This window comes from Eptatretus burgeri, chromosome 3 (genome assembly GCF_056783735.1).
Source record: "Eptatretus burgeri isolate ZD-2024b chromosome 3, Ebu_testis_v1, whole genome shotgun sequence".
NCBI lineage: Eukaryota > Metazoa > Chordata > Myxini > Myxiniformes > Myxinidae > Eptatretus > Eptatretus burgeri.
The window spans coordinates 53,603,303-53,624,504 of record NC_140963.1 but is presented as its reverse complement, the minus strand read 5'-3'; the positions used below and the strand labels follow the sequence as shown (position 1 = coordinate 53,624,504).

The 21,202-nt window shown below is 45.0% G+C and overlaps 2 protein-coding genes across 8 annotated transcripts in view; one reads left to right on the top strand and one right to left on the bottom strand.

The window, feature by feature from the left end:
- Nucleotides 1-10,283, bottom strand: part of LOC147029899 (uncharacterized) — a 28,199-nt gene extending 17,916 nt beyond the window's left edge. Inside the window, exon 1 of the mRNA XM_085873381.1 lies at nt 9,981-10,283. Coding sequence (XP_085729507.1) covers nt 9,981-9,997 — 17 coding nt within the window. The 5' untranslated portion in view covers nt 9,998-10,283. The remainder of the gene's footprint in view (nt 1-9,980) is intronic.
- FERRY3 (FERRY endosomal RAB5 effector complex subunit 3) overlaps nt 1-21,202 on the top strand; it is a 108,062-nt gene that overhangs the window by 15,286 nt on the left and 71,574 nt on the right. For 3 of the 7 annotated variants that reach the window (XM_085873388.1, XM_085873382.1, XM_085873383.1), the window contains exons 1-3: nt 10,959-11,116; nt 11,832-12,055; nt 12,978-13,123. In XM_085873388.1, coding sequence (XP_085729514.1) covers nt 11,007-11,116; nt 11,832-12,055; nt 12,978-13,123 — 480 coding nt within the window. In that variant the 5' untranslated portion in view covers nt 10,959-11,006. Of the gene's footprint in view, nt 1-10,958; nt 11,117-11,340; nt 11,538-11,653; nt 11,673-11,831; nt 12,056-12,977; nt 13,124-21,202 lie in introns of those variants that run through there. The other 4 variants (XM_085873385.1, XM_085873386.1, XM_085873387.1 and 1 more) reach the window with 4 other exon arrangements.

Sequence of the window (21,202 nt, the reverse complement as noted above, 5' to 3'; positions counted from 1 at the left end):
TCCTGAAAGTCCCTGTAAATGTCCATCTTCTATTCCCCATATTCCCCGTCCCATTCCTCTCCCTTCCACAGATCTCCTAATGTTTCTGTTCCCCACTGATTTGTCCTTCCCACTCCCTCCCCTCTTGTCTCATGCCCCCCTTGATGTGCGTTGTGCGTTAGCTCTCATACGAGCCTCGACAAGGTATACAAAAAAAAAAGAAAATGCAAATAACTAATACAAACAAAGGTCATCATTATGTCCTGTACATATACATCAAATAAGTTGGACAATTTTTACAATAACCGTCAACTGATTGGCAGTTGAGAAGATTCAAACTTGGCAGTTTAATTCGGATTCCACTTTCCACAACAAAATTCAAACTTGGAGAAATGAAACTCCCATTGTACTCTATGAAATGTGTGTCTCTGTGTGTGAAAAAAAAGGACCCCTGGACCTTTAGCTGATCTGGGCATGGGCCTAATGTTGTAACCCAAATTTGGTCGCATTCTGACTGGTGGTTCTGGAGAAGATTTTTGAAGGAATTTACAAAGTCCGCCATTTTGACCTATTTAAAGTAACGTGACCGGGACGAGCTTTGCAATCCCTGTTACCAGTCAGGATCGGAACATTGCTGCCAAATTTCAGTCGGATCAGACTAGCGGTTTGGCCAGAGAAGTCGAAATAGGAGACGGATGGTGCACGATGACAATACCTTGTCTGGAATTTCAATTCCAGAAAAGTTAAAAAAATCAAGTCGGAAGGTGGAAATTTCGTAGGAAATATTTACTTTCAAGCAAGTATTTGTGTTGATGCAAACAGGATTTTCTGTGTTGTGGGAGAAGGAACATTGCAGGTGGAGCACTTCCGGTGGCTTCATGACCACCCGACTAATTAATGTTCAGCACTCTTTCCAGTTAGTATCGAGATCAGTGGGAACATCCTGCTATCCCAAAAGTACCGTGCTTGCCCATTGTCTTGGGTCGCTCACCTGCATTTTTTTCATTTACGGATGCTTTCCCGTGGTTCTGTGATTTTTCCCGGTGTACCAGCTTCGATGTCCATCGACATGCAAAATTACAGCTTTCTTCGTCACCTCGAAGGTTCCGATCTTTAATATCAGTCAGTGAATGAGCGGAAAGAAAGACAAAGACATATACATATAATGCACCTCCTGACTGTTATGGTGAGCATTGTCACAGATTATGTCTCGCACAGTAAAAACGCATAATCCGCACAGAACAACCATCCATCTGCCACACAGACAATTGTTCCTGCTAATGCAAACCATTCAACCAGAAGGCACATGATGTGATCGGCGGGTAAATCAAAACATGTGGAATGTGACGAGCATTCCACCGATCCCCATTGGACACAGTCCACACCAAAGCGTCGCTTCCATCACAGAGGCATCCATCCAGTAACTCTGTCAAACAGACAAAGATTATATGGTCATCATCAGTTAAACATCAAACGGAGCCACCGATCTGGATTTCGAGCTTATTTGCCCTCATCAGGATGGCACACCGATAAATATCTAACCAATGATGACCACATTTCTCATTTATACGTACATCAGATGCATCTCCTGACTGTTATGGTGAGCATCGCCGCGGATTATGTCTCATTGTAAAACCGCATAATCTGCACAGAACAACCATCCATCTGTCACCCAGACAATTGTTCCTGCTAATGCAAACCATTCAACCAGAAGGCACGTGATGTGATCGGCGGGAAAATTGAAACATGTGGAATGTGACGAGCACTCCGCCGATCCCCATTGGACCTTTTGCACCAGGTCTGTTCACCACGATTGCCTACCTTCCTCCTCGACCATACGACGAGACAATTTGTGAGGCCCTGTGATAAGACTACGAGGAATGCTCTTCTTCTATCCTCAGAAACGTACACGCTTTACAACTCAGTCGAACAGTCAACGGCGAGCGTTTTGCTCCGGCGCGCGAACAAATTCGCCTCAGCATGAACATGAGTCATTCAGCCTTCTTCACCGTGTCGAGGGGAAACCAGCGAGCTTGATCCTTTTTGCCACCAATCGCGTACCTCACACAACTCTCATTGACCCCGAACCTTGTGACCTCACGCCCATCGATTCTCACTGATCATGTCCCCTTCCTCTCACGTTCACCGACCAATCATCAGCCTCGGGGCGTGGTTTGCTGGTTGTCATTCCTGGAGGCGGGGTTTGTGCCTGCTTGGAATGTTCAGCTCGGTTGTTGTTGTTTTCACGATGCGATTCCTTTTTATCGCTGGTCTTGTAAATGCAAAAGCAGAGGAAAAGGTCATAGGGAGCAATCACAAACTGGGAGAAATTATCCTTAAACTCAACCTAATTAACACAGCACTGCCCCCTCCCCAGCTCCCCGTGCAGTGACATGGAACAACTTAAGCTGAGTTTCCCGACTTAAATTACATTGAGATGTCTCCTGCTCATCCACAGACCATGCTACTCTAAACAATCCTACCTTTACAATGAAGTTCCTCCATCTACCCCACAAACATAACAATATGTACCTTTGGGATGTCGATAGTCTGGGTTTGATTCCAACAATCACCCTGGTGCATTGCGGATACTTTTTCAGCAACGAGGATGCCGTTCTTCGGAGGGGACATTAAGCCGACTATCCCTTCTGCTTGTGGATGTATGGAGATGCCACGACTCGTTTTGCCAGAACAGGACAATGTCTGTGGTGGGATTTCTGCAGTATCTTGTGATGGAGTGGTTCACTATCACCTGTTCAAGGTAAACTCCCAACTATGGAAACATATCAGCTGATGGTGGGCATCTTTATGGTCCCAGTTCCAGGCAGGGTAATTTTGTAGAAACAACTGTAAAAACTCTTTCTCCTTATCAATAACAGCAGTAAAGTGTTCCCAACAATCACTTCCTCTCACCCCTCACCCTTTTCAGCAAATCTCCAAATATCTCTAAGTTTCACTTAATGTAATTCAGGAAAACTCGTACATTTCAAACTTAAGACATTTACTCTGAAATTCAGACTTTTCATCCCGGTTGTGATGATGAGAAGTGTAAAAGGTTAAATTGGTCTTGTATATTGAACACACTCTCACAAGTTGCCCATGCATGCACTGAATTCTAAACGGGGAAGGGATGGAGGTGGCAAAAAGTGTAAATGGCGTTTTCTGTCATGGAGTCCGCAAGTTGGGAGCAATGATTCACATTTATTGCCACATCTGATGTAATTTAAATGCTCTGATGGTGGTAAGGTGTCCGTTTGAAACTTTTTTCGATGTACAAGGTGTGTTCAAAAAGTATCCAACCTTAATTTTTCGTGCGTAAACAAATGAAGCTCGGGAGGCGTGGTTTGGTGCACGTATGTAGGCGATCCTAATCCGTATGCGTGAATATTTTCCCGCCTGCAGAAGCTGTCAGTCGCCGACAGACTGTCGATGAGTGAGGAAGTGTAAGTGAGCGTTTTTTTTCGTTTTTGATTTTCGTTTTTGATTTTCGTTTTTGACAAAATGATGGAAAAACTTGAACAACGCTACTGCATCAAATTTTGTGTAAAGCTTGGCGATTCCTAAATGGAAATGATCCGCAAGATTCAACAGGCCTTCGGGAACGAAGCAATGGGCACCACACAGATAAAAGAGTGGTACAACCGCTTCAAAGATGGTCGCACATCAGTGGAAAGTGAAGCACGTTCTGGTAGGCCCTCAACATCCCGAAATGAGATCGTCATTGACCAAGTGAGGACCCTGCTGATGCATGATCGTCGAATCACGATCAGAGAACTTGCAGACGAGGTGGGCGTCAGCATTGGATCCGCTCATTCCATTGTGACTGAGGGTTTGGGCTTAAGGAGAATCTCAGCGAAGTTCGTGCCAAAGCTGCTAATGATCGAGCAGAAGCAACTCCGTTTGGAGATCGCACATGACATGCTGGAGACTGTGAACAGCGATCCCAACTTCTTCAACACAGTGATCACTGGCGATGAGACCACAGTGATCCGTCATTTTGTCAAAAACGAAAATCCGACGGCGCTCACTTACACTTCCTCACTTATCGGCGGTCTGTCGGCGACTGACAGCTTTTGCAGGCGGGAAAATATTCACGCATACGGATTAGGATCGCCTACATACGTGCACCAAACCACGCCTCCCTAGCTTAATTTGTTTACGCATGAAAAATTAAGGTTGGATACTTTTTGATCACACCTCGTATGTAGCTTCTTGATGTTTAAGGTCCGTAATAAATTTTTTTATTGGTGTCAAAGCCAGTGACCAGTTGTAAATGAATAGTAGGATTGTGGGCTGGCATGATGGCCTCGGCCCTAGGCCTTTAGAGGCACTGTGTACAATCGAAGTGTGTAGAATGAAGTGGGCAATTCCATCGTGACTCACGTTACATTTTAGCTCAATTGACAATCTACTGTACATCTCAGAGTATTCATTGCAGTGATACAGGTCAGAAGTTGTACTTCAGTTTGTAATAACCTTTGCGGGTAAGGTATGAAAAGAAAACAAATTAATTATTCAATTGTCTAATATAGTTTTTATTTGAATTTATTTATAGCGTGACTCGTGTTACAGAAAAGGGAAAGCCAAAGAATCACCTCATGTACATGCCAAATTTGTCCTAAACTGATAAAACGAAAGAATATCGTTTGTGGGTTCAAAGGGTTACAGTTAAACAGGCTTTCATACAAGATACAAAGAATTGATTTTCCTTTCTAAATATGGGCAATAAATTAAATTATGATCGTGACTTGTGTTACCGTGACTCCTGTTACAAATTTTCCCACACTGATAATTAATCCATCCCACACTGATAATCCACACGGCTGTCTTCACAAAGGCTGAACTTACTGACTAGTATTTACAGGTAGTGAATTCGATGTAACTTAACAACAGAGATAACATTAAATAACAAGGAATTAATTAACTTTCAAACAGTCCATAACTAGGAATTAATAGCTTTCAAACAACTTTCAAACGGGCCATAACTAGGAATTTTAGCTTTCAAATGGGCCATTCATAACAGAAACAATATGCACTTTTGTGCAGTAAAAGTGTCTTGAGTGCCAACAAGAAATTTACAAAGCATAATGGCCGCGGTGGTTCACAATGAATGGGGGCTCCAGTCTTCGAACCATATTGTCGTGTGTGTAGAAAATCTCATCAGGACAAACAGGCCACTTCCAATTTTTTTCTGGCTGGCACCATGACGCTCACCTGACATTCTTCATGTTCTACACGTTTCACCTCCCCTGGGTAATTTGTCTTCTCATATTGCACGAGAACCCAATCCCCAACGCAGATCTTGGTGTTCACATCAGCATCTGAGGCAGGCAACACAACTGCAGGCCTAGCATCTGAGGTGATTGTACAGAGTTCTATCTCGTCATTCATCAACTTCATACAATGCGTACCACCTATGCCAGGTACAGGACTGGCATCCTTAAAAACCTGACTGATTCCCAGGACTTCATTTATTCTTTCAATCTCCGTGCCCTTTATTTCAGCTACAAGCACATTGCTTGTCATTGCCGCTTCCCTGAAGCTTGACGCATTGGTAACAATGGCCTTTCTATTCCTAACCGTATTCCATACAACATGCTTGACAGCTCCACCGATTCCGTCCACCGGACCCTTTGCGTGAGACGTTGCAAATAAATTCCAGATGATTTCTTTATTGTGTTTCTCCTGCAGAGGCTTCAACGCAGCAAGAATATACCTATTCTTGAATTGGGAAGCAGGCCCATTGGACCATATGGATACATGTGTGACACTGTCTGGAATTGTGTCTAACAAACGATCTATATATGCGACAACTGTTTCCTTCGAATGTGGAAGGTTGTCTGACGCCAATACAATCGGATGGATTGTACCTTCAAACCATAATGCAGCTGTGAACAGACTGACCTGAGCCTGCTGCCAGTGAGCACACTGAATCTCATCCTGGTAGACACAAGTGTAATTTTCTGAGAAATCCACCTGAAGAAGAGCTGTATCAGAATGTTCACTGGCAGAGGCAGCATCCCGTTCCTTGTTATACGAACAGGCCTGCTCCCTTTTGACGAAGCAATGCTCCATGAACTTTGGGATCAGATTACAAATGTGGTCCACCAAATCATTTGTTGTACCCTCCTCAATGACTTTGGCAAGTTTTCCATCACAGTCATTTTTCCAAGTTGTCCATGTAACTTGTCTGTTTTCGTCAACACACACCTTTCGGAATCCTTTTGCATCAGAGCAGGTTTCACATTCGTTAAACCAACATTCGCGGTGCGTTTGGTTACATAGAAACATTTGAGGGAGGTCATGTGAATACATTGGTACAGACGGCTGGACCTTATGCAAAGCATTTACAGCGGTCACGAAATTTTCATGATACCGGCACAAGCAAACATTATGTGGTAATTTGCTGCTCAGTAGAATATGCGGAGGACGAAGTTCAGTGAACTTGCTTTTACCAATTTCCGTATCTGGGAATTCCTTCAGGAACAGCGCGTAAACTTCGTTTACGGAGCAAGTGAGGTGCCTGGTTTGGTACTGGACTTTCGTACCATCATCTGCCCTCGCGGTGACAACATATTTTCTGCCTGGAGCTTGCCGACTAATATCATCCCTGGCGTAAAATATTTTCACCGCCTCAATGGTTTCACTTGGAATGGAGTTTTTTGACCCCCTTTCGGCTTTTGTTGTTCAGGATCATTCTCTTGATCTGCTTGGATTGAAGTGTACAGCTTTCTGATCACGGCTTTTCTTCGCTTCGGGGTCCTCGGCAGTGAGGAAGTCAATGCCCGTTTTGCCTTACGCATTGCTTTCCCCAAAGCGCTGGCACTGTTGAAGGGTGAAGAATGCACGGTCGGGGAAAAAGTCGCTCGCGCCTTCTTCAGAGCTCTGCACTTCACCACCCGTTGCCTCACCTTTTCACGGTTCATTCGCATCAACTGTGTTTGTTCAGTCGTCGGCAGTTTCATTTCTTTTGTTTTCTTCATGTCGCGGTAATTCATATTGTATTCCCTTTGCCGTTTTCGATAATCATCGTATTTTCCATCGGTGCGAAGTTTCTGTCGCCTCTTCTGCTGCCTTTCAGCCGCAGTGAGCGCCATGACAAAATCTGTAATGATGGTAACCAAAAAAAGCGGATCTAGAATTTGTGTGCTAGACTCACTGGACTATGGCGACCGTTAAATAAACACACATTGAGAGGGATGTGCTCACCCCGAGGATAGAAATACAAGGGTATTGTAAAGCATGATCTTCCGTGCTGGACACTTGGTAGAGAAACTTAATGATCATGGATACATTGCGAGGTGAATGTCTGAATAAATTGTAAAATATACTTCTATATTATCATATTTATCTATTATCAACTGCATATGGTCATCCTTACCTTGACTGATGATGGATGATAGACGATTGTCACTTCAAAAATTCGCGCTTGCAAACAAGCCAGAACACGCCGTGACTTCACGCAAAGGATTCTGGGATATAAAAATTCCTCCGTCGCGCAATCTATTGCTATTTCTTGAAACTAAACCCACCTGATTATCGTGACTCACGTTACAAAATTCGTGACTCACGCTACACGTGACTCGCGTTACCGATGTTCACATGTCCAAATTACAGCACAGAAGACAATTAGAGGTCTGTTGCTGCTGCCATTTAGTTCAGCACAGGGACTAGAAGGAGAATTCTTATTGGCACTTCCAATACAGCAGGGGTTTTTGTCTAGTAGAAAAAGTTATTAATTTTCGTGACTCGTGTTACATCACCTTCAGACCAGCTGATTTCAGGGGCTGTTATCTGAAAACCTTTAACATCCTGCAATCTTTTCTATAATATGTTTGAGAAACATGCCTAATGAAGTACTGACATCATTCAAAAACTGGTTATGTCTGAAAATGTATAGAAAGAGGTCAATTGAAGATTATAGCTCGAAAAGTAAAAATTGAATCAAATTTTATGGATTATGTTTGAATGATGATTTTTTTTGTCAACTGGTAGCTGAGATTTGAAAACTTTGTCATTCCCTTGAATTCAACTTATGAAGAGTCAGAAAAAGTAACATTTCGCTGAAAATACCTAGCTTTAAAAATCTGACTATTTTCCCCCTTTGCGTGGAATTGCCCAAGTGGTACTTATTTTATTTTAAACACAATGAAGGCCTGGGGGGCTGACAGGATGGCTTAGAGCAAGGCACACTTGGCTCGAAGCTCTTTAGCCTGGGTTCGAATCCTGACCCAGCTATAAATTGTCATCCCGGTGATTTGTATCGACATCGGATCGAGCCATATCCCTCAACATATCGCGTGCTTTTGACACAGTCTGGCACCCTGCACTGCTCACCAAACTCTCTTCCTATGATATCCAAGGTCATCTTCACTCATGACTCACAGACTTCCTCTCCTGTCACAGCCAACGTGTGGCCCTAAATGGAGTTCTTTCATCCCCTCTTCCTGTCCAGGCTGGAGTTCCTCAAGGCAGCATTCTGGGCCCTGTTCTTTTTCTTGTTTTCATCAATGATCTCTCCAACTCTGGAAAATCCTCTTTATCTCTTTGCTGATGACTCCACCCTCTGTCATACCATCTGCCATCCCGCAGACCGGCAAGCAGCAGCTTCTTCGCTCACTGCAAATCTGGGTAAAATCACAAACTGGTCCAACATGTGGAACATGTCTTTCAATCCAGACAAATCTCACACTCTCACTATGTCTCTCCGAAAGGACCGTTTAGAACCGTTCCCCCCACCCCCCCCCCCACCATCTACTTTCTCAACAATCCACTGGAATAATTCCTTTCATTCAAGCTTCTGGGTCTCACTATCTGCCATGATCTTTCCTGGGAAAGCCACATTTTCAATCTGGCCTCCAAAGCCAGTCGCCAACTGGAAATCCTCCATCGTGCAAAGTCCTTCCTTGGCCCACCTGAACTGACCACATGCAAAGGTTTTGTCCGCATCCTGATGGAGTACTGCTCTCCCCTCTGGGCTGGTGCTCCTGCCTCCCACCTTTCTCGGCTTCACGCTGTGAAAACAAAGGCATTTAGGATTATTGGTATATCCCGCGGTGAACCTGAGTCTTTGGGCCTCTCACTCTCTCACCGCAGGCAGGTCGGTGGTCTTTCTGTCTTCTACCATCTCCTCTCCGGTCTCGCCCCCCCCTGCCATGTCTGTGATATGTCCCCTCCATATTTGCACATGGCGGAAGGGGCAACACCCTTTAAAAAATTTCCGCACTGCTCACTTTCACTCTTTCATTCCTTTTTTTTCCCCCGCCTTTGGAATAAACTCTCTCATTCTGTTCAATCCTATTCTTCCCTCCAGGCCTTCAAAACAGCTGTTCACCACCACCTATCATCCCCCATCCAAATCCTCGATCTTTTCTACCCCCGTTAATCCATCCCAAACCCACCTCCTTCAAATTCCCTGCTTTCCTTCCTGAAAGTCCCTGTAATGTCCATCTTCTATTCCCCATATTCCCCGTCCCATTCCTCTCCCTTCCACAGATCTCCTAATGTCTCTGTTCCCCACTGTTTTGTCCTTCCCACTCCCACCCTCTTCTTTCATACCCCCCCCCCCTTGATGTGCGTTGTGTGTTAGCTCTCACACGAGCCTCCAGAAAGTATACAACAACAAAAAACGTCAGGCCTGGTCAGCCGATTCGTGAAAGACTTTGGCCAAGCTTTCCCGGCAAGAATGTGGAAATAATAATTGTTCCCGTTAAAGAAGAACATATAAAATACATTTTGATTTGGAACACGCGCTCAAACGTTTCCAAATTATTATTATTATTATTATTTTAAACAAGGGGTGATCAATAAGTCCATAGCCTGGTTTAGTTTATCAAAAACCGAATTGACGAAAAAGTCTTTTTAAAAATAATATTTTAAACGCTTCAACTGAATAATCACTTTACACCATTTACGTACGTTTACGAGGCCACGCATTTACTGATCATCCCGTGCTGGCGCTTGACGGTAAATACATGTTAAACCGCATGGAAGAGACAAACCTCAGGGTCCGTGACATCTTCGGTGCCGCTTGAGAAAGAGAACAAGAAAAGGGAAAGTTTTAAACCACACTCTGCCGGAGTGGCGGGAAAAGTGTGCAGAGGGTCCGCTCCGGGGGAAACGACTCGCCCCCTCCCCCGCCGCCTCCACACCGCCCCTCACGGAGCGCAAAGTTTTGTCTGAATAACTCACGGATTATGGAATGTTAGATGACGAGGCTCATATAATGGATATTTCTACGTGAAAGTCGTTGCTCGAGCTCATGGATCGGTTCAAAGTGCGTTCCATTATGCATGCCGTGAGCCGTGCCGTGAGCCGTGCCGTGAGCCGTGCCGTGAGCCGTGCCGTGAACCGTGCCGTCAGCCGTGCCGTGAGCGGTTCCTTGACCGAAGCGAAGCGCTTGCTCGAGTCGCTATGTTGACGCGATTCGTGGTTTGAACCAAAAAAAAGAAAAAAAACGGATGGATTGAAATCTCCAATGCAACGTCTGGTTATCAATTTAAGTTTCAGCAGCCCTTGTATTAAATTGCCCTTTCTGTGAATATTCATAATATATTTTGGTCGATCGCGTCATCCAGTGATGTGTGGGACTTTCTCGGTGTGAGCATCCATTTCCGTTCTGCTATTTCGTCATGACATTACTCTGGGGCGGGGCCTATTGGGCAACGTCATCGGCGTGAGTTTGATTGGCAGCGCTGTCCATTCCGACGATATAAAGGTTCGTCACCAATACAAGCTTAACGAGACATCGCTCTGCTTTATTTCTAATCGATAACATTTTTTTTCTGTTTGATTTGTTGTATTTAATCACTTTTTAAAACCATACGCGAGTTGTGCTGTTATTGCGGTGTAGCTGGTCGTATTGCTATGGTTGTGTAAGGATCCTGTTTATTATCAGAGCTTTACCGAGCGTCAAATATTACTCGATCGCAATGATTTTAGTCAATAATAATAACTGATGTGATGTTATTCCATCAGTTAAATTTGGAACCTGGGGGCCAGAAGCAGGTCAGCCTGTTGTGACGAAAATGCCACGCGGAATCCGTGAATTATGTAATATAAAATCACCACAAGTCAAGCGAATTGTCGGACGTTTTCCATTATTTCTCATCAAAAAGGTCTTGAAGCTGTGTAAACCGTACGTTTCGGTTTATATATTTTTTTTTTACTGTTGTTGCATGCTTTTTCTCTTCATACGTTATAAATAAGTTGCCGGAAGTCCTTTACTAGAATCTATTCACTTGACAAGCATCTTGAATAGGTCGTGCAGTTGATAATAGTATAAAAAAATATTGTCTTTATTAATTTTTTATCAAAGAATTTTCACACCAAGGCCTGGCAGGGATGGCTTAAGGTTGCGCACACTCACTTCTTAGCCGTGTAGCCTGGGTTCGAATCCCGACCCGGCGGTAAACCGTCATCCCGGTGTTTCACGGACGGGGTGATTCATCAACGTGTGTGTGTGCCGTCCTGAGGATGGACGTTTAAACCGGCCGTTCCGTCTGCTGGTATTAATCGGCGCATGTTAAAGATCCCACGGTGTCCTTCGCGAAGAGTCGGTGAGCCATCTCCGGCACCGTGAACAGATTTCAAATTCCTGCCTTGACTTCCAGTCGGATGTCGGGCCTGGTCAGCCGGTTCGTGAAAGGCTGGGCCAAGTTTAACAATCATTTTGACACGAACCACACTTCGTGGTATGTGTGTGTGTGCTCTTTACAATAGGAACGAAAAGGGTTGATGAGGTGCCAGGAATTAAATCGCTTGGATGTATAATGTGGGTATGTTGGGTTAACGTAGACCCGTGATCTTTTACCTCCCCGTCTCCTTTCCTCCACATGGTGTTGCCCCTCCAGATCTCATTGGTCGTTGTACGAAGCAAAAGGAGCTGCGGTCATGAGAGAGGACTACTACGGTGGCGAGATGCAGGTCTTGGAACGCCGGTTCATCTTCCAGCCTGGCCCTGCTGGGTTTCAGGAGCAAATTTCCCATTCGATCAAGATCCCTGTGAATGGTTCACTGGAACACCTTTGTGCTCGGATCATGGAGCAGCATAGCCTACCCTGCTATGTCGAGGATGGTGTGTGTGCTGTTCGAAAGTTCCTTATCCTATTGAACCTGTATGTTTCGCAATTGGGAGTGATCGCCACTTCGTTTACATGCCTACCTTGTGCGATTGGAAAAATAAGCGCAATGGAACAGTCCTTATATTAGTATCTGGTATCTAGTCTGAATGTCACCAAACATGCTTGCCTATGCAGTCTTTAGCTCGCCTGTTCGAAGAACAGAGAGCTATATAATAGCGATACCCCCAGCGTGAGCGTCAGCGTGAGCGTGAAAATGTTAAAGTTTTTGGTATGAGTTATTTCCTTTCTAATGTTTTTATCTACCACTATTTTTTACTGATTTTTTTTACAGCCATTTTTCCCAGCTGTGCAGGGGTTTGGCTTTTTGTGAGGCAATGTTTTATGGCCGGATGCCCTTCCTGACACCAACCCTGGTTGCCTCTTACGACACACAGGGATATGGTACACCTATTCTAACCGGGGCATACACCGGGACCAGTACACTGGCACTCATTTTGCCGACCTCGGAAGGATGACAGGCTGAGTCAACCCCCTGGTGTTAATTCAGCAGCCAACGGGGCTTGAACTCAGGACACTGGGATCCCAAGCCATCACCCTAACCACTAAGCCAACACCAGGCTCAGCCAACACCAGGCTCTAATTGACTGATCACCAGACTGATTATGATATACAAATATATATATATATTGCTTTAAAATTATTTGGATCAGACTTCACTGCAATGCTTTATAAATAATATTATTAGACTAGTCTTTTAAAAACGATAAATGTATAAACAGGCGAGCATTGGGTGGCTTTGACACCAACTCTGGTTATTTTTGTGCAATTGCTCCGCTTGTTTGATCTTGACCCTGGGTTAAAGTTCAGCCGTGGTGCCCGTGCACCGTCATTGTTTGCTGCGATGCTGTGTTGTAGACCTGCATCAGGAGCTCAGCCATTTTGTGCGTTCTGAAACATTGAAGTTGCAAGACAAAGCAGGAGAGATGGCACTAGCTCGGCTGGGTTGGGATGAAACCGGTTTTGAGGACCTGCTCACATCTTGGGATGCTGCCTACTCTAAGGTGAGGTCCATCCTGGGCTTGTAGTTGTAGATGCGGAGTCTATCGGTATCATATCAAGCGATTATTTTTTTATTTTTTTATTTTTATTTTATTTTTTTTAAAGGTTGAGGCTCGTGGAGGATCTGCTTGGCAGAGAGTCAATCTAGTGAGAATAGAGGCAGAAGGAAACTACTTGATCGACAAGATTGGTGAGAAAATAGAACGGATCACAAGTTAGGTACTGGAGACGTGAGATTGCTATCGGTTGCCATTTTGAAAGCCTCGGAAAGAGCACGATCAGATGGAATTACGAGGGAAGTGACTTCACAGGCTAGAGAAAAGGAGGGGCAAAGGAGAGGAGGTAAGCTGAAAGCTGTCTGCAGTCGATGAGTTTGTGATGAATCCATATGACCTGTAAGAGGTGGAGGGCAATGAAAGGCAGGCTGTGAAAGAGGAGCATAAAGAGAACAGCGAATCATTCAAATACCAACCTCTGTTAGTACTGTGGCCGAAACTGAAAAGGGCTCTATTTAAGGAGATACCCCCACCAGCGGTATAACAACCTGGGACTGGTTTTGTTCTCGTTTTTGAAAAGTGATGTAGTTACAGCAACAACATGTTGAATTAACCCCTTGTTTGCGGAAACTTGTGAAAAAAATGACCTTTTCAATTATTTGATGAAATCGGCCCTGTTAATTTTTACCACTGGTGGTTGTACCTATGTATTGCATTGAAATAGCCGTAGCAATGTATTCTCTGAAGTTTGAAGCTGTTTCGGGTTTAAGGGGCCAAAATATACCTGAAATTTGGCAATTTTTGACAAATTTCGACCAAAATGAAACAAATTTTCTTGCACGTGACCCACGTGGTATAATAGTGCCAGACCTGATTTGTTTTATCAGCCTGGATGTCTTATTGGTATATTAAAAATAATCTGTTTAAGCATGGGGGAATGGGTACAACAATGCATAATTAACCCCCTGTTTGCGACAATTTGTAGAACTGTGCTCATAACGTATAGCTGTAAATGTGTGTCCACCTCCATTTCATCTTCTTTGGGCTTATTATTGTGATTTTCACAGTCTGCACAAGAACAAGCATCTATGCACTCTAGTCTAGCAAGCAGGCAAGGACACTTCCTCCCACTCAAACAGTTTTTATTGGCACAGTATAGATGAGTCAGGTCTCAAACATCATCTGGAGCAGGTGCCTGAGTGATGCCTCCATCATCACAAGCAGACAAACTATGGCCAACTGGTTCAATCGCTTCTTGATTATGGATGTGATTCTCACACCAAATCCGTGTTTTATAATTGGCACGAAGGACATGCTGTTTGAAGGAATCCTCCGTAGGCGGGAGCATTGATGCTGACTTGTCCGTCGTTTGAGCCATGATATAGCGCAACTCATCAAGGATATCAACATCTTTCCCCTTCTTCCCGTACAAGAGTAGAGCCTTGGTGCGAGCTACAGTGACACGGTTGTCTAGGTTATCCTCATGAAAGGTCTTTAACTTTGATAGAATGGGCAGTCTTCTTACCTATTCTGGTCAATGAGCATGTTGTATCACATCCTGTCAGGGCATGGACAGCAGGGAGATGCTCACAAACTGTCGGGTAAGCTCGGTTAAAATCAGATGTACTGGAATGTAGCGCTCCTTTCTGGAATGTCCAGTATACATATACACATGGTCAGTTGATTGTCCTCTGCTGTAGTAGTAGACTTGTAAGACGAAGACATTGGCATCGTCACAACTAATTATGATCCTATCAAGGTCCTTTGACAGACTGCAAGCATGCAGGATCATCCGAGTGTCGGCTTCCTCCTGATTACTATAAAGACTTTCAAGGGATGACACACCAGATAGGGAAATGGCCTTCACAAGCTTTCCCTCACTGAATCCTCCCGCCAAGATGATGGATTTCCCGTGTGGAATATATTTAGCTGCATGCTCCAAGATGTAACGTGAGATATAATTTGCAAGGCTTGCCTTGTTGCTGACTCCTTTCAGAAACTTCCGCTAGTTTGGAGCTTGTCTTCCGGTAGCTCCCCTGGATCTGATATGTTGATAACTGTGAACTAGAAGAACATCGTCGCTCTCCTGTTTTGATTGATGACCCATTATCAAAGACATGGTCAGACAGCTTAACTGCAAGGATGGGTTCCTCAGAAGTTGAACTGTTCATTTCTGAACCACTTCTGCCAAATCCTTGAACGTTCTGAACTGGTTCTCGTTCAGTGATTGAACCATTGCCATGCAAGCGGACAAAGTGGATGCTAGTATCTGTAGCAGCTCTGCGAAAACCTCTGGGCAATTGGATTCAAGCTGCTGGGCAAGGTCAGCTTTGTTGGTCTTTCTCATCGTTCCATCATCATGGAAGATTGCTGGTGGTAATGTAGGCAGTTCGTACTGGAGGACGTTCCTCAGGTGTACATCATGACTCCTGGAGACTGCCAGAAGCCGTCGAAACGACACCTCCGTGTCAATTATCAGCTTTCAGTCCTTGTCATTTGGGAGGGTTTTCTTCATGTCCGCAAATGGTGACATGGTGCACTTCTTTAATGGTTCCCAAAACCTTTTTTCTGGGCTCATCTCCAAGTCGTTCTTTGACAAGGTCATCAAAGATAACTTTGCCCCTGTCTGGGATGCCCTTTATTGAATCCACATCATATCGTGATTCCAGTTGACCTGTGGTGATGTTCATTACATGGTCTGGAACATCATCCAGGTCAAATGGATCCTGGCACTGACTATAAAGGTATTCCTTCTTGTCCTTCACATCCTTTCTGTCTTTGTTTGAACGAGAATCCCCGATCTCTTCTTGCAGTTTTCCCTTATTGCCAGAGTTACAAAGTCCTTTGAAAGCCTCTGTATATTGACCCGTGATGTGTCATGTCATAAGCAACCGTAACAGTGTGCCTTTGCACAGGGTGAAACCAATCGCCCCTCCCTGGCTCTTTCCCTCATGATTTATCATTTGTTCCAGAGCTTGATCAGTCGGAATGCAATTGAAGACCCTGGTCACTGACCTACGCACAGTAAACCCTCCCTCCATCATGTGGCAATACATCAGTGGCTCTTGTTCTTCTCACTGTTTCATGTCTGCGATGTACATTGGGTGTATCGGGCATAGTTAATACGCTCAGCAAGGATGAAATACGGGACAGTTTCCATCATAGCTTGAATATGCACGAGGAAGTTTTACTCCCTGTAGTAATGTGGCCGAAGATGAAAAAGGCTCCATTTAAGGAGATACCCCTCGCGGAGGTATTACAAGCTGGGGCTGGTCTCATTTTAACCGTGTGGCATTGTTATACCATGTGGGTCACGTACAAGAAAATTTGTTTCATTTTGATCGAAATTGCCAAATTTTAAGAACATTGTTGGCCCCTTAAACCTCCAGTAACTTAAAACCTCATAGAATATATTGCTACATGGCTATTTCAATGAAATATGTAGGTATAACCACCAGTGGTTAAAAAAAATTAACAGGGCTGATTTCATCAAATAAGAAAATGATTGAAAAGGTCATTTTTTTCACAGGTTTCCACAAACAAGGTTAATTCAGCATGTTGTCCACAGTTGCTGTAACTCCAACATCACTTTTCAAAAAATAGAGATCCAGATGGTTAAAATGAGACTAGTCCCAGCTTGTTATACCTCCGGTAGGGCTGCACCTAATTTTGTGGGCCTTGTGGCCGCTGTGCTATCTGTGATGGAAAGTGAGCATGGCCTGTGCCCATCGTTTAAAAAAAAAAAATTCTGAGAGATACATGTATTAAGTTTTAAAATGATTTTTAGTTTTAAAAAAGTGGTGAACAATACTTTGGGTTAAGATCATCTTTAAAACTTCACTTGTCTGGGGATTAAGGTGTCCAGCAAATGTATTTCTTGATATTATTTGTATTTGACAAATGCAAATTCTGCTTGATGGGATCAGATCATCTTTTCTATACAAAAAGATGGGATCTCATTTCAAGTTTTCTTGGCAATCTCGATTTGCCAAAATATAAACATAAATTGGACAGAGGGAGAGACACCACTTCATCAGTGGGACTTGGAATTGATTGTCCTTCAGAGGAGAAGAAGGCTACTCGATGAAACGTGAACTTTCTAGTCGATTTGTTTAGAGTGTAAGAGTTGCTTGTTGGCCAGACAGCAACCACACTCTTGAGATGGCAAGGAGTGTCCAAGAAGTTAGGCACAACTATTAGCCCGTCCCTCCACGTAGTGGGGAACAGGGTTGTGTGTGTGTCCATGCCAGAACCTCACCATCTGAGCTTTTGTCATCAAATTTTCAACAAACCTTTACTCTGAGAATATGAAGAAAATAATTAAAAATTGGGTGAAAATGTGAAAGGTCAGTCATACTTACTATAAATAGCCTTTATTAGCTCCACCACAGTGCGTCAAGCACAAGACGGTCTTTTTTGTGTTTTTTTTTTAATAGTGTTACGAATTCTGGCCCGCCTGGCGTGCGATCTGCCGTGTACCTCTAATGGCAGCCACGTCGCCCACCGGACGGACAATTCAGTCGTGACCCTCCTGGAACGACCGCCAGGAGCCAGTCATGGGGGGGGGGGTTTAACCTCACCACAACCCAGTCCGCATTCTACCCATGCTAAATAGGGTGAATCACCGAATGTCGATATACCTAAATACCCGCGCGGGTAACCTACCGAGGGGTTGCGCCACGCCACAGGTCGGCTTAGGACACGAACCGCTTAAGCGGTTCGTTCCGTGCTACAGGGATAACCGAGCGGTGTTATCGCCGACCTCGACGGTTCAGATTATTTATCGGGTGTTTAAAACCCACTACCAATCATTCCCCGATTCAAGATGGCACTTTCAAAAGAGGGGAAGGACGCAACGAACGGGAAACATTTCACAAGCACATTTATTACACATATAACACAACCAAGCAAGGGCAGTCATGCAATATGTACAGCAAGAAATGAAAGACGTTGCGACCGACTATAGCATTAAATGTACAGGCACTTAAACAGGTTTACTTCATGGACAGCACCACAAACACACATACAAAAGCCCAAAGAAAAGAAAACCTCCCTCCTGCGGCCGGTGAACCCTCTCTGGCACTCTCCTCATCCGCACGCGCAGGTCCACCATAGACCGCCTGCGGCGCCTCCCGTCCGCGTCTCCAAGGCATCGCCCGGACTCGCTACCAGCCCGCGCCTTCACCGACAGGTCGCTCAACGCCAAGACGAGAGGGAGGGAGAGAGAGCTCTACCTCGACCACCAAGAGAGCAGCACTCGACCCCGACCACCAAGAGAGAGAGAGAGCCCCGCGTGCGGTCCGCCTTGTATGGCGCGGGGCTCTGCCCTTCGCTCCTCCCCGTTTTCGGCTCCGCCTCCCTTCGAGAAGGTTCCCGAAAAGGGGCGTTCCCTCACCCCGACCGCCTCACGCTGTGCATCCACCAATCGGCGGCGAGCTGCCCTCCCCCTTTCCTTCACACCAAGCGCGGGGAAAACAGGCGGGGAAAACCCCACAGGCTTCACAAGAGCTTTTGTTCTGCCAATCCTTCTCGGACGGTTTCCGTGGTGAGGAAACCGTCTTACCGTGGTCCGCGGAGGATGGCGTTCATAAGCGGGCGTAGTGGCGAAGATGGTGGTGTGAGCGTGGTGGGCGTTGTGGCGTAGTTGGTGGCGGTTGTTGTTTGCGTGGAGGTTTGTTGTAATGGTGGCTCAAAATAACGATAGATAAAGAAAAACGGCTATCTCAAAGAGTCGCAGCCCGGTGAACACGAAGAAGCCCCTTTAAACAACGGTGGGGACCGATCTGAACACTCACTTGCCGGCATAGCCGATCTAAGGAACCTTTATGGTGTATTGCGAATTTCCACAGCCGTAACAATAGCTTCCAGGCTTCTTTATTTATTTTCCGATTGAACTTCAGTGTCTCTCCAGGCCATACCCTTCTTTTTTTTTCCTTTTACCAATTGAGCTTTTGTCATGAATTCTTCAACAAACCTTTATTATGAGAATGCTCTACTTCTTCTCCTCCTCTTCCCTTTATAAGGGGTGAGGTCTGATGGCACCAAGCTTCTACCCTGCCTTGACCACAATACTCCAATGCCCTTTGTCCTTGGCCAACTCTCCCTTACTCTCTAACCACCCCAGCCTTACAGATATCCATCTTCACACAATCCTCCCATTTGACCGCGGTCTACCACTTTTAACTCGAACGAATAAAATGTACATTTTTTTTTTTAAGTGTCGTTTTCGTCAAGTATAGTTTGAGTACAAATCGGATGCGGATGGGCTTTGCATTTTGAAGTGCTTTTGTAGTTATTTTTTGAAATCTAACAATAACACCCCCCTACTCTATGAGAGACACCAGAAGATCTTTCTCATCCACCAATGATCAGTGATGGCAGATGTGTCTTTAATGTGCTTCTGATGAATGGCGCATCCATTAATGTCATGCCCTGCCCACGAAGCACCTGGGTGACCGTTTATAATGGGGGTCGGGTTTGGAATCCATGCTGGACAGCTCGGAGCAGAGTGCGTATGCCTCTTGGCAATTCTGCCAGCCCACTTCATTGGTAGCACTAGATCAAACAGCCGGTTAAAGGTCCTTTGGCCAGCTGTTTGCATGATGCATCAAGCCTGTACAGGGCGAGACTTATCCATTAACTCAGCTGAAGTAAGCAACTGGAGGCAAACACGTATATTGTTACGGCCCAGGGTTCGCGGTTCGCCACAAGGGGAAGCCCTCGGGTTCCTTCTGATCGCCTGGTCCTGAGGTCAGGACTATCATGGCTATCATTCTATCTGGGGAGAAGAAGAAGAAAAGTACGGAGTATGGAGTCGACCCCTTCCCTCAACTCGCATAGCCCAACGGGGCTTTGCCACTCAAAATATACTGGGGGAGGGAAATGATGGGGAAGATGATCGGTGGAGTGTCGATAGGATGTGCAGCTCCATTTATGAGGCTCCAGAACAAGTGGGCAAGTCCTCTCTGGCGTCCCTGGTATGCCAACGACAAGCAACTCCATTTCCTCCAGAGCAAAGTTCACAGGAATGCTGTTTCTGGTGCGTTATTTCCCCTCAAGCTGCTAAAGCTCCGTGTCGTACTCTTCACACGAACCAAGCCGTATTCTGGGCTTTTATTTATTGCTCACAGGACAAATTTTGAGGTGACTGCTTTGTACCCTTTCTATCTTATTCCTCCTTCACAGGATCTGGCTTTTTAGGACAAGGACGAGGACCAGCTCTGAGTTCCCTTCTCCTCATAGGACATGGCTTTCTCCCGTCTCTCTTGTGCAAGCCTATTTCTCATTGGTCCGATGTGGGTGTGCCCACGATCCAGCTTGTGGGAAGTGCTGCTGTTTCTGATAAATTTTCACCACAGCCTGTCAACTCCCCCTCCCCCCTTTGCATGCAAAAGACACCACAGGTGCCCTCTAGCTCCTCCCTGCACACAAAACATCCTTTGTACAGTGCCCAATGTATCATGCATGTGAGATGTGCCACACTTTATTACGTCTGGGAAAAGCGTTGCATTTCGTGCTGCGGACATGCATGGGAGAAGTGCTCTGTTTCACCACAAATGCACCTAGTCTCGTGCTTTGTGCCATGAACGTGTGAAATGCAATAAGGAAGAATCTGGGAAAGCAATTCGGTGCCGGTCCAGAGGATAAATTGTTTACGATGAGCGATGGGTTGTTGGTGGTAAATAATAAAATAATGAGTTGATTTCAATGATGAGGAAGACAGATGCACTGAAGGACGAGAATATACCTGCGGAGTTGAAAGAAAGGCCGATGGGATGAAAGAGGGGTTATTGAGTTGAGGTTTGGTGAAGGAGATTATTGGAGGATTAAGAAAGGCAGAAAGGGGAACGGACCGATGGATGTTGAAAAAAAGATTGAAAGGAGCAGTGGGAGGAGGGAAAACGTCACACAAGGGGGACACACAAACTAACCTCAAATAATGCCACCCCCAAACCCTCAGACAAGGGGCAAAGGTCTGCCTTCACATAAACGATTGAAATAACTCATCCTTGGGTCTCCTCCATGTCTATTTCATCACAGTACATATATACTGGTGGGGTGTGCTTACACATTGTGTAAGCATAC